At 34.9% G+C, this 14,202-nt stretch overlaps 1 protein-coding gene across 8 annotated transcripts in view; it reads left to right on the plus strand.

The window, feature by feature from the left end:
• Nucleotides 1-14,202, plus strand: part of TBC1D5 (TBC1 domain family member 5) — a 317,118-nt gene that overhangs the window by 179,220 nt on the left and 123,696 nt on the right. For all 8 annotated transcript variants that reach the window (XM_072033495.1, XM_072033494.1, XM_038173782.2 and 5 more), the window contains 4 exons: nt 1,572-1,674; nt 7,427-7,515; nt 8,961-9,011; nt 9,100-9,169. In XM_072033495.1, coding sequence (XP_071889596.1) covers nt 1,572-1,674; nt 7,427-7,515; nt 8,961-9,011; nt 9,100-9,169 — 313 coding nt within the window. The remainder of the gene's footprint in view (nt 1-1,571; nt 1,675-7,426; nt 7,516-8,960; nt 9,012-9,099; nt 9,170-14,202) is intronic.

A 14,202-nucleotide genomic window follows, 5' to 3' on the forward strand; every position in this document is an offset into this window, starting at 1 on the left:
TCTCGGTACTTCCACGTTACTGTGTTCAAGCCATAGTGTCTTCTCTCTCTGCCATGAGTCTTGCATCAGATCTTTTATCCAAGCATTTCAATACACCTTTCTAGTTGCTTCTGTGCTTACTTGTTATTACCACTGTGAGATGAACATATTACTTTTAATACAGCTTTATCAGATGTAATTTGCTGCAATTTCTTATATCATTCCTCCATGACAGGCTTTACAACAGCCTCAATATAACTGGTCTGAAGTTTAGCATTGTAGCTCAGGCTCTGGAAACAGAAAAGATAAAATTTGCTTGAAGAAAACTTAGCTGCAATCCATACAACTTCATTTTAAAGTTGACAATGCTGTAACCTTTATATCAGCAGTCTACCCTGAAGCCTACCGTTACTGTCATGTTAAGAATTCTTCTTTTCCTTATTGAACTTTACCTTTTCCTTTTCTTTTGGTATTATACCTTTCTAGTTATATCATTTTTTGGATTTGTTATTGCTCCACATAGTTAGAAGGGGCTTGGATTGATTGCTGTATCAAATATTTTTGCCATCTAGTTACTTCTTCAGTAAGCATGAAAACACTGTTGTTTGTGCACTTACTCATTAAAATACATTCTGCATAACCAGTTTCTTTCCTACTTCCAGCAGTCAAGGAGCAGGATATACTGGTGTATACCAGTGAGAATAGTTTCAGAATAGAAGCTAATAGCTGCATTTTCCTGGATAACAGGATTTTCCCAAAAGCTTTTTCCCCTTCTTATCACACTAATACAATTTAATACTATTTCATTTAAAGAATATTTACCCTGCCAAAGTATCCAACTATTTCATAATTTGAAGGTTTGCTTGAGACAGCTGCTAAAGACAGTGAAATATTTAATAATGTTGCATCACAAAAAAAATGCCAATAAGATACATTGCAGCTTGCTTAGAGCTGAAGAAAACTAGGATGCCAGTTTTCATGATGATTGTGAGATAGTTTTAAAATCTTGTCATTAATATGCTAATCATTTTTCAAATATTTATAAAGCATTGAAACCTTTTCTGTATGCTTCTTCTGGCATAGTTTTCTTTCTTCTATTTTATTCCAGTTTAGAACTGGAAATTTTATAGATTTCTTTACCATATTGTAGCTCTTGTACTCTTCCTTTACCCAACTTTTATCTTGAGAAGAAGAAAGAGCAAGACAAACTGAAATTGCAGGACAGATTGATATCCAATTACAGTTGGATTGGCTGCTTGTTACAAGTTGACAATTAAAGCAACCTGCCATTTCATTTCATTCTTGCAGCTTTCTAGCTTTCTTAATGTTGAAAGGGATTTCATATTCAAATATAACTAGTGATATCATCATGTAGCAGAATGATGTTAAAGAACATTGTTCAGAAATTTGGTTGCAAGAAAAATAAAACAAGTCTGTACAAGTATTCTTATTCCAGCAGCATGCACAATTCACAAAGAGATAGGAAAGCAGACAAGAGAGGTGCTGTCTTACCTAAAAATGTTTATAGAAGAACAGCAGCTGAGATTTTGTGAGCTATAACGTTTACTTTCATTGTATTTCTTCACTTCCAGTTTTCCTGAAATGCAGTATTTCCAGCAAGAGAATGTGAGGAAAATTCTTACAGATGTTCTGTTCTGCTATGCCAGAGAAAATGAGCAGTTGCTTTATAAACAGGTAATGAAAATATAGTACAGGTGGCATTCATCGACTCAACATTTTCTATATGGTTTGACAATAATGTGGTTCTGTTGTATCTGAAGTTGTATCATAATGCTATAGTAATCAAAGAGTTGCTTGTCATCTGTATAGTGAGAAAAGTAAGCTCACTGAATAACATACGCTTTTTCCTCATAATACAGTCCCTCAGATTGTTGTTTTTTTAAAAAGTTTCTAAGTTGTCTAAATTTGAATTCCTTTATAAAAAACATATTTTTGTTCGATGTTGGTGAAACAGAAAAAGAACAGGAACAGGAAGCTTTATGTGCTTTGGTAAAAAAAAAAAAAAAGTATCAGGATTAAAAATGGTACTGAATAAATAAAAATCACAAATAGATTTCTGAAATGTTAGCAAAATTTACCATTTTGTTTTATATAATACTTCAGATTCTTCCTCAAGGTGCTAAAGCCATGCTATGCATTAGCAAATAGATTCTTTATCTAGTCGTGTGGCAAAGAAATGCAATGCTGCTGACAAATGTCTGTTGACTGATGGACAAGGGTGCTAGCAAATACCACTTTTACAGTATTGCCAGAAACAGAGTGCCTGCTTACACCTTCTTTGTTTAAATGGTAAGGGCAGCCTTTAAAGCTGCACTAACAATATACATCCATATGGGATGAGGGCTAAATTAATGTAACATTTCTTCTGAAGGTTTTGAAGTGAATATAAGCACGATATTAAATTAATGTAGCAAGACTGATACACAGATTTATAGACATTTGTATTTGTATGCCCAGACTATTAACTGTAGGGAGATTAGTGACTGACAAACTGAGGGACATGGACAAAAGGTAAACTGTAGAGCAGCAAACTTTAGGTAGGACAAAAACACAAAGCTTCAGTAAATGTGAAGAGTTTTATAACACACTGTATCCTCCCAGGCATGGTATGTGACCACCCTGCCCCTAAGCCAGGAAATTAGTTGCGATACATGAAAAGACCAATGTTGAAGAAACAGGAATTAAACAGATTAAATCAAAAATCAAATATATAGTTATCAAACATATCAAATCTCCATCAGCTGGTTACTTTTCATGTTTGACAGACTGTTTTGCATGATAGCAAGAAAGAACGAGAATTGTGAGCTTCAGCAGTATTCAACCTCCCCTTTCTAGTGAATATAGGCCAACATTCTGATGATGGGAAATTGGAAGAACACATTCCAGCTAATTTAGACTATCAGTTATTGAACAAGAAGTATTATTTTACTCTTTGATATGACTTAAAAGGACTTAATTACCCTCTGCTCATATTTAAAATCCTCTTGATTCCTTACCAAGAAATAATACCTTTCTACATAAGGATGGAATATTTAGCCAGATCAAATTTTAAAAAAAGAAAGCCCTGAGTTTCATCACAAGCTGTTAAAGCTATTATTTTCTACTAGGTGACACCCCGTTTAACATAGACCATATTGTTAATAGTTATGGGATTTTATTGAATTAATGAGACTGTTATCATGTAGTAGAATGTCTTGCTGAGTTAATTGAAACTGCAGAGATTATATAAATGGTATTAATGAACTTTGACTGCCTGATGTCTCAGCTTTAATAAAGACTGCTTGGTGGGCTAAATGAACATAGGCAGATAAAAGAACAGGTTCAATTTTGCGAGCCTACAGGCTGTTGACAAAGAAAACTTATTTACCTCTGTTTTCAACTGGTGTTGGTTGCATCAGTAGTGCAGTAATTTCAGGAAGGGGTTGCCACAGGACTACAAGGGGAGGTAAAATGCATAAAAGGAAATAAATTTGGATCATGGAAAACTGTTGATTTAATATCTCTGAAGTGTTTCAGTATATCATCCAAGTGTTGTGGTGCCCTGCCAAGTCCACAAAATAGCAAATGGTTGTGATTTTACTCCCTTCTAATGGACACATGTCATTTTTATTAGAAGCTTTTCGTTTTTCATACCTCATTTTAAAAGGCCTTTTTTAAAAAAATGATGATCCTGTTAGCTTATTAGTAACAATCCTGTTTTTTTGTCCCCGTGTTCTTCTCTCTTTAGATACCATTTCTTTTATGACCATCAGTATCCTTCTCAGAATTAGCTAATAGGAAGCAGTTTGTGGTGGTGACAGGATACTTTTTTTTTCTCTATTATCAAATACCTATGTTGTAGTCAGTCTTCCTGTCCTACCATTTTTCTTGGTTGTTTTTACCATTGACTTCCCACTAAAGCAATGTATAGCATATTTTCATGAAGATAATAAAGGTTACTATTGATTCATCAGGAATGGATCATTTCTGAGATGCTCTCTCCAAAGTGACCTGAATACAAAGCACAAATTCTGAAGTTTATCTTCATATTCAGTATCCATCGTGGGATTCATCCTGTTGTTCTGTATGGGAATTCCTCTCTCACATTTTTATGACCACATGCAAGAACTAAACTTGCTGTCGTAATTGTGACACTTGGCCAGTAAATGAAAACTTGCACTTACATCTGTTAACATCTGTACAGGACCTGATGTTTCTCTTCCAAATATTTGGAAAAAAGTTCTAGTTCCTTGCCAATTTGCATCCTTATAAATAAAGAGGGCTGAAATTTGCAATATTTCATTAAAGCTATTATGTAGCATCAGTATATATTCTTAGAAGAATCAATGTTTGCTTAATATGCATATATGCATGAAATTTGTCTTTGTAGTAGGTTTTGTGTTTTTTTGACCAGCATGGAGTAACATTTTATTTGATGGGGAAAGACATTTCCGTCCCTAGTCAGATGGAATAGAATGTTGTGAGGCTGTATTATAGAGATTTTAAAGACAGAATCCTCAGTGGGATCATTGAATTTTTAAATAGCAGCTGTAAATAAAAAATGTAAAGAGAATAGTATATTGTACTTAAGAATATGTAAAAATTACTATTAGCATTCTTCTATAAGATTGGTGCCAAAAATTCTGGTCCTAGTTACATTGAAAAGAAATAGTGACAATTAAGCTAAATTGCTAGGCTAACCATTGTTCACTCATGATTTGATTGACCTTAAAGAAGTCAATATAATTTTGAAATGCATTGATTCACTTTGCATTGTACAAATGCTGTATTTCTGGTTTTCTTTCTAAACCATAGACTGTATTATGAAATCAATATTTTGTTGTAGCTGGGAAGTGTCATAAAATTATCTGAGCTCTGTCAACTTATTTATTAACACTAAAGAGTTTTAGTAAGCTGCAGCATTGAAAAAATGTGTATGCATATTACATTGGTGGCTTTTCTTGCCAAACTAAAAATCTCTAAACAGTTGAAGTACTCTTGTAACTGAAAGATCAGAGGTATCTTTTTGAAATCCTGATATTTCATCATCTGTTTGTTTTGTTTTTGTTGTATGTGGGCAGCCACATTACAATTCTACTTTATTTTATAGTTGATACATTATTATGTTGGAAGAATGTATGATGTGCTTTTATCTTTTATGACTAATTCTTATTTTATGTCCTCTTTCTTTTTCTTCAACTTACGTGTTTACAACTTAGCTGGTAGTTTTATTAGATAGTCAGGTTTTTGGCATTTCCATTTCTCTTATTTCATGTTAGTATATCAGGGTGAATAAAAGATTAGATATGGAGCTGTTAATTGTCTGAGGTCTGATAGTATATATGGAAGCACTGCATTTGTTATCTACAGTTTATTTAAATATTTTTGGTATTTTTACTTATCTTCTAATTGTGGACCTATCTCCCAGTCTTTCCTATTTCTTTCTTTCCTGGTACAGCTGTAAGACTTTCAGAAATCTGAGGCTGTCATCTTGCAATCTAAATTATATTGTTATGTTTGAGAATTTCAGATCAGCTCCTGAAATCAAGTGGCTACATGAGAACCTAGGGTTTAATTTATTTTTTTTTTTCCATCTTTTGAAGTAGTCCCTAAAGGTTCAGAAATCAGAAGGGAAAGAAAAGCTCCACTCTTTAGCATGTTTACTGTCTTTAGCTATGCCCAGTCAACAGAATTTGGTATTGCTGCAACCCTACAGTTGAGGCTATATCAGCAGTTGCCTCAGTTCTGAAGAAATTAAAATTGGATTTCCTAGATTTTGGTTGAGAGAACACAGAGATAGTTCTACCACCACTCATTTTCCTCCATGTTGCCAAGTATTGGAATTTCCTTTTACAAACAAATGAGATTCATGCATCATAGATAGATAGTGATAGATAATGACCTAGAGAAGGCTTTCTTATCTATCTGAGTCCTCTCTCTGCTCTGATCTACATCTGATATTTCTGATAAAACTTTAAGTGTATTTTGTTGTTTTTATTTGTTTGTTTGTTTGTTTTCTGATAATGGATTTGCCTGTATCAAGCTGGTAAAGCTAACTCTTACATACTGAATACTCCTGAAATGCTGCATGTAATATCACAGTTCTACTTTGACCTATCTGAGAGTATCCCAAGAATTTTAATAATATGCTGCCTAACTGAGATCTTAATAGCATCCAGAGATCCTACTCCAACACAAAGGTCAGAGAATCCAAGCAGGAAACAAAATAAATGTGAGATCTGCTAAGCATGTGGTGGAACAGGCACTGTACCATTCTTTGGGGGGCCAAGGTCTGTAGTTCCCTCTCCTTGGAGTGATCGGTGCATCCAAAGGCAGCCAGACTTTGCTTCATCCCACACCCCTTCCATCACTAAAGGGCTCCCCTCGCTTCTTTTTTATGGCTGACCCCCACCCCAATCTTATGTAGTTCCCACCTGCCTTCCTAGTCCCCCACTGGGAACCCAGCTCCACTGCTTTATGCAAACTTCCCAGATCCTCCTTTTTCCTGGTCTAAACTGAGGGAAGGGGCTGAATCTCTCCTGTAGCTGAGGTTTCATTCTGCAGACAATTGTTTTACCTGCCAGCATGTTGCTGCTTGCTAACAACTGGGCTGTTTGTTTGCTGAAGCGGTTGCTTCTGCTCCCATTAACACATTGGAAATCCCCAGATGAACCAATACGAGTCAAGACTCCTCTGGTGAGCATTGATGGGTTGCCCAGCCATGCTTCTAACCCTGTCCCAAGTCCTGAACTATCCACCACTTTTTTCCACTCTGATTCCTGCATGGCTTTATATTTTGACTATGACTGGATATAGATTGTATTTGTAAGTAAAAGTCTGAAATGGAACAGTTCCAGGTCTCCTACACATTGTGTTAATAATGTACTTTTTAAAATATTGACCTAATGACTTTTTTTAATTTAAAAATAAAGGTGAAAAAGCCCTTGTATTTCTCATGTGGAACTTTAATTTTCTAATTTCCCAAATAGCTGCCCAAGTCTCCTCTAAAGGCTACTGTTATGGTGGTTTTGGAACATTATAAAATTAAAAAATAATAATAATTTTAAATTTTGTAATTTGTCCTTATTGCAGATCTGTGTGTACTGTGGATCGTGATTGTAATTAACATAAATAAAATTTATATTTATGAATATAGATCTTGGAGTAAACTGCCAGGTGCACGGTTGCTTACCATTGCCAATCTGTTGCCTGTTGTGTTAGAAGAAGGGAGAATAACTTACTTCCCCCATATTATAGCAGAATAAATACTTGGATTTAATCAGAATTTAAAATAAAAGACTGATTATGAAACCATTCTGTTAAGAATATAAATGTTCACACTTTTAGTTAGTCTGCACCCAGTATTGCGGGCTGCCTGATGCTGTGCTTTATGAACTATTATATGAATGAAATATCTTACAGTACTTTTGCTTCTTTTTATGTTTAGGGTATGCATGAACTCTTAGCTCCCATTGTTTTTATTCTGCATTGTGACCACCAAGCTTTTTCACATGCCAGTGAAGCTGCACAACCAAGGCAAGCATAATGTTTTATTTATATAATATTAAAAATTTGCTTCTTTAGAAAAAATACATAGAGTTTTCTGGATTAGAACTTGTAAATATGTTCTTTAATTATCTGTTTATAATTAATAAATTAACTTGAGAAAATGTTGCATAGTCTTGCTTTTATGGGAAATGTCCTTATTTTGTCTTCCCTACTACAGCATGCAAAGGGAGGTTTTAGTGTAGACATTGGCCAATTCACAGCTATTAGATATAGAAAAAAGGGAACACAGCAAACCTAAAGGAAAACTTTAATGTTCACCTCATTTTTTGTTATTGCCAAGAATGCTTTAGTTTTTGTCATTGCAGAGAGGAAGCGGAGTAGAAAAACACAGTCTTAGAATGGACATATTAACAACTTTCTTTCCTTGTATCTTAAAATAATCAATGTAGATGCATTGTTGACTGATATTTCCTTTATTACCTTGCAATGTTGTAGCTGCAATACCTGACTATGTTTTGTCTTGGTAGTAACGTTAAGTTTAGGTATTGATTCTCCATTTCAGCCAAGCTGTGCGTGCACGTGTTTATACACATGTATAAAATACTATATCACGTATGATTGTGAACTGAATTCAGATGCTTTTTTCTTGCCTTATACGTAAAGCTTTTCAAAATAAATAAATACACTAGTTGCCTGTTCGAATCATTTGTGATATTTAATCAATTTCCTTTCATTTGTCTTTTTTGTCATTGCTTGTGGAGTCTAGCAGTGAATAAAGGCCAATTTAATTATATGTGCTATGTATCGTAACCTCTTTAGCACCCCTCAATGTGATTGTCCAAAGGCAGTATTAGCATAAGGATGGAATTTATTTACAAGTGTGTTTTTATTCAGTGTATTCAGATATCCTGAAATTACCTAGAAGATGCCCTTCAGTGCAAAGTAACTCAAAATAAGCATGTGTTACACGCAGCATTCTGTTCCAGTGCTACTGAAAAAGTAGAGCCAAAGAACAAAGTAGATGGAAAAGAGGTGCTGTCACTGATTAATTGCTGTTAAAGTACAATAAAAATACAGGCTATTAAAACAAAATAAATTAATGTTTTGATACTGCATATTTGACCAGTAACCATTTTTTGTTGTTTTGGACAAACAGTGATAGATTGTGCAGCAATCAATTATTGTAGATCAAGCATATTCAAATAATACATTGTGACATTCAGTAATTTGTTATTTGGAGTAATTAGATGGTTATTTCATTGTAGTGCAGACAAGGCAGCTAATTTGTTTTTGATCTTTATAAAAAGGAAAGACTTCATTTGTTCAATGGAGTTGCTCTTTTTAATTAAAAAGGCTAGTTTTCTCATTTGCACTTTATATGAAAGTTGGCTTATAAATACATAATAGTACATGCAGAGCACTGACCAAAAACAAACATTCACATTTGGATTGTTCTCTGTTGATTTTTTCAGTGAGGAAATGAAAGTCCTTTTGAATCCTGAATATCTGGAACATGATGCCTAGTAAGTTTTAACAACTTCCTTTACATTTAATTTACTCTTATTTGCAATACATTATTTAACACCGAGTTTCTGGCTTTTCCCCTTTCAGTGCAATGTTCACACGTCTTATGAAGACTGCAGAACATTGGTTTTCAACTTTTGAACATGACAGTCAGAAGGTAAATATTACTCTAAAATGCATTTATTCTATTCTTAAACAAATGTGTTTTCTAATGTGACTGAAGTAATTTGAAGATGATAACGTTTGTTCTCTTAAACAATTTGGTTAATTGCTTAACCAAAGTTAAACAATTAAAAATTAATTTAAAATTAACTTAATTTTAACTTGGTTTTAAGTTATTTAGAGGTTTTTCAGAATTAGGTCATAAGCACTTGTGGAAAGTCAGTTGGCAGTTCCTGTCTGTGGAAAGATCACTTTGATATTGAATGCCACACACAGGAAAATTATTCTCCTGTTTATGAGAGATACTCTTGTATAGTAGTCAAAAGATTGCTTGTCATAGACACATGTAAGTGCCCCAAACTTGCGCTAATGGCATGTTAAGTAAATACATTGAGACAGTGTTTAACATTGAGGCTTGAATTAGTTTAAACCGTTTTCAATATAAACAATTTGACGTGAAACCAAAATCTTGTTCATAGGTTGCCCATCGTAGGTCAGGGTTCATCTGTGACTTCGTCCCGATGCCACCTCTTTTTTGTTGATGATGATCCTTTTTTTCCCTCCTCTTTTCTTCTTGGCCTGAGGATATTCTGAAGGAATGTTTGTGCCCAATCAGCAGTGTAGCTATACAGATGCCATTGTATTTAGCATTTTGTTTCACAGTATGGAAAAGCCTTTTCTGTGTATAGTTTCACAGAACCTTTTTTTTTTTACTATTTTTTTTTTTACTATTTTTTTCTTGCCCTCTCTGAACTCTTTGCAAGGAATATCTAGTCTTTGCCTGTAACCGTTTTTCACGCATGGCATATTTAACAGTTCCCTCTGTCTGTTTTGCCTCATTCTAATGTTCAAGATTTTATTTTTTTTTTCTACTTTCTTCCTGTCTCTTTCCCTTTTTGTGTTTCTCTTTAATTCTGAAAAATTATTTTTGTGATGGGCTGTACGTAGAAGGGTCTAGCAAAACAGCCATGTTACAGTTGTCCAAGACTTTCAATGTATTGTATACTAAAAGAGTTGGTCTCCAGACTAAATTCCAACTTGATTTATTTCAGCATTTTTCAAAGACCATAGGGCAAGTAGAGTCAAAAATAAATTAATAAGAATTTGGTCATTTTGGGATGCCCACGCATGTGCACCAAAACATATACTTGCAAACTGTAATTAGGGAGTGCTAATTTTAGAGATGATTTTGCCTGTCTGTTGAAAAAAATGTTGTTCATCCAAGTCTCACATAAAAGATTCTATTTTATTTAAATGTTTAAATGTATCTGTGTATATATTTTATAGATACGGAGTGTTGGCCAGAGCTATCTACAGTTATAAATTACTATTTAGATTTGAATTTTACATAGTTTTCAGTAACTACAGATAAAGTGTAAGAGATACAAATTTTATGAACTTATTACATAGTCACTTTCATTCTAACAACAAAGCTGCAAGATGTTTCTCTTGAGTGTAACTTTTCAGAATTCAGTGTATTCAAGCATATTTGTTCCAATTTCTGTGACAGAGGTGGTGAAGTCTGAGGCTGATTTTTATTCCAGGAAATAACTAGGTCAACTTACAGATTTACAGTGCTTGGGTAGAAGGTGAAAGTTTACATTACCCTTTCTAGTCCTTTCACAGCATAAAAAATTAACTATGCACAGTACATGGATTAATATCTGGTTGTTTGTTCTTGTTCTTTGCAAACATGTATAATCTTTAATAATCCTTTCTTGTGCGTGTGCCTTTTACAGTCATGACTTTGAGGGTTGGCTACATAATAAAGTCTGAGTCTTCACAAATGAAGCAATGAAAGCATGTGCTCTGAGATACATGTTACATTTTATAGCCTCTAACAGTTGGTTCCATTACTCCCAATTGCCATTAGAGGAGCTGCTCCAGCTACGGCATTCCCTAGTGGTTAATGAGAGAAATCTGTCCACATTTATACTTGTGCTATGTCCTAGCCTCTCTTTACTGCTGTAGCATTTGTTTCCTAAATGCATGAATATATAAGTTGTATTAGTATCAAATACCAGCCATTCCAATTCATGTTGTGTTCAGTAATGTTGTGTGGCAGGATTTGGTGATTTTGTTCCTAATACTTGATCTAAAATATTCAGCTCTGTTCCACTGGTAATAAATATTTAAATTGTTCTTACAGGTGAATCTGGTGCTCTCCTTTAAATAGTATAACAAATCTCTGAGCTGTACTTCTTTTCCTTACTGCGAACCACATCCCTTCGGGGTCTATCATTTATATTTCATGGTAACAGTGGATGGCTAAGCCCATACACTCATGAAATGTTTGCCAAGACTAAGAAGCTCACAAAAAAAAAACAGGTGTTTCGTCCCATGTGGCAAGTCAATATGTAGTGAGGATAGGCATGGGCACAGTATCATGTTGTCCACTTAGCTTCTGTGCTTTAGGCAGAGACACTGTGAATCATTTCTAGGTAAACATTTTGACAGCTTAATTCTATTAGTTCATTTGACCATCTTTGTGTTTGGGCTGTTCCTTTCATACCAGTTTGATGATATTATTTGGAGCAATTTCAACTGACTAAATGTATCGTCATTTTCTCAACCAAATTGCTTGAGACAGCAGACATATCATATGCTCTCTAGTTATTCACCAAACTTCTTCATGGTGTGCACCAAATCATGAGGCATGTGTTGGTCCTCATAGTCGGAATCCTTTCACACTTAAACCAGTGTGTAAGACTCTGTCTTTTAATTTTGTAAAGATGACTATAAACCCACAGACAACCAATGGTATAAAGACTAATCTGGGTGACTACTGAGTCTTGTCATTTTACAAGCTCATATAGGTTGAAAGATTCTAATGTTGAGATTTCTATATCAGGTCTTATGCCTATAATCAAGAAAATTTTAAAAATGCAGTTCTCTTGAGTCATCAGACTTATGCACGGTCAAGCTGAAGTTACACTCAACTAGAATAAACCTGAATAATGTACACATTGCAGATGTGTGCCAACTGATGGAACATGCACAGACTGTGAATTCATACAGTAACAGGTTTTTATGATTAGTTTCAAAGATAAATGGGTATGTTTATGCAAAAGGTTACTGTAGACTGGCATTTAACATTAAGGCAATGTTATAACTTAGGAGTGCTTTTGTAGGAGATTAGACATCCTTAGTGGATTCCTTTCTTTTTTCTCCACATTCTGGCATGTGACCAAGAAAACACTGAAATGGATATGAAATAATAATAACAAATAGTCATACAATAGAGAAGCAGAAAAGAATTCAGTAACTTGTTTCTAGTGTATTACTTCAAATAACGAACATAGAGGGCATTTAAATGTGGAATAAGGACATTTTTCTGTCCCTACCTACTTCCCATGGGCTCTCAAATTGTCTGTGGACCTTTACTCACCTCCCATGCTGGCTAAGTTCTTGTACTTGTGTTATTGGAAAGATGACATAAGCTGTCCATCCTAGAATCAAAATGGTTCAGGTTGGAAAGGACCTTAAAGACTACCTAGTTCCAATCTCCTGGCATGGGCAGGGACACCTCTCACCAGACCAGGTTGCCCAAAGCCCCATCCAGCCTGGCATTGAACACCTCCTAGAATGGGTCATCCACAGCTTCTCTGGTTCTCTGGGCAACCTTGTCCAGTGCCTCATAGTAAAGAATTTCCTCTTTATAACTAATGTAAATCCTGCTTTTTTTTTTTTTTAAAGCCGTTACCTCTTGTCCTATCCCTACATGTGACTCCCTAAAAGGGGCGAAAACTGAACACAGAACTCAAGGTTTGGCCTCCCCAGAGCTGAGTACAGGGAAACAATCACTTCCCCAGCCCTGCTGGCCACACAGTTTCTTATGCAAGCCAGGATGCTGTTGGCCTTCTTGGCCACCTGAGCACTGAGCACACTGCTGGCTCATATTCAGCCAACTATCAACCAGTACTCCCAGGTCCTTCTCTGCCAGGCAGCTTTCTAACCACTCATCTCCCAGCCTGTAGCACTGCTTGGAAAACAAAACAAAAACACCTTCTTTTCTTTTCTCTTTCAAATCTGACAGAAAATCTAAGTGTTTTTACTTCAAATTATTTGGCACATTTATTCTTTACATTTTGGGGGTGAAAGGGGAGGTTTGGGACACCTAAATTATTTGTTGACATTGCAGAAAATTCAAGGTTTCCGCAGCTTGTTAACCGTCTCTAAGCAAGAGATGGTTTATCTCCATTTGCTCTGGTGAGCCCTTCCTCTTAGTGGCTAGAACCACTAGTTTCTGATGATCTTGCATCAGAGTCAACACTCTTACTTTTCTCTCTTCTTAGAAAAGGGAAAAGAAGTAGAAGTCCTCTTTTCAGACTCAGAGATGCATTTGATTTAATTAACATCACAGTAGACTTGCATTTACTTTCTTTGCATGCTTTTTGCCTTAAACACTAAATTTGATGAATCTGTTTTATTTGAATATGAAGTGGCTCTTTCATGAAGGTCATTCTTTCAGTATTTCTTCAAATGCTTATTCAAATGTTTTCTTTACATACAACCCATGATTCACATGTTCTACTTAGCTATTATCATGCTTTCCATCATAGAACTGTTCAGTCTGTATATTCTTCTCTGCTTATAATTAACAACTGAAAAACAACTGTTTACTTAATTAAAAAATAAATAATAAAAAGGAGGAGAAATATCCTTTCTCAACTGCAGCTATAAAGAATTTCAGTATTTAACTATTAGGCAGTACTTCATCATAGCCCCTAAGATGCTAGGTGTTTTATTTTAAATTTCTGTTTGGCAGAACAGAAGAGGGTTTTTTTTGAATGAAACTATGCCATTTTAATGAGGTTTATTTGATAGTCTGTGAGGGAATTTTGGTCAAGTGATTTGCTAGGTTATCTGAATTGAATATCTTTTGCTACCACAGCAGCATGGCAAAAACCACTGTACTGTAATAGACAGATCAGTCCCTTTGCTGAAGTTGCCATAGCAAAGCAACAGTTACACAGATTTCAAGATATAATTTATCAGACCCTTAAATAAAAACATTTTACCTGAAAT

Source organism: Anas platyrhynchos, chromosome 2 (genome assembly GCF_047663525.1).
Source record: "Anas platyrhynchos isolate ZD024472 breed Pekin duck chromosome 2, IASCAAS_PekinDuck_T2T, whole genome shotgun sequence".
NCBI classification, from domain to species: Eukaryota; Metazoa; Chordata; class Aves; order Anseriformes; family Anatidae; genus Anas; species Anas platyrhynchos.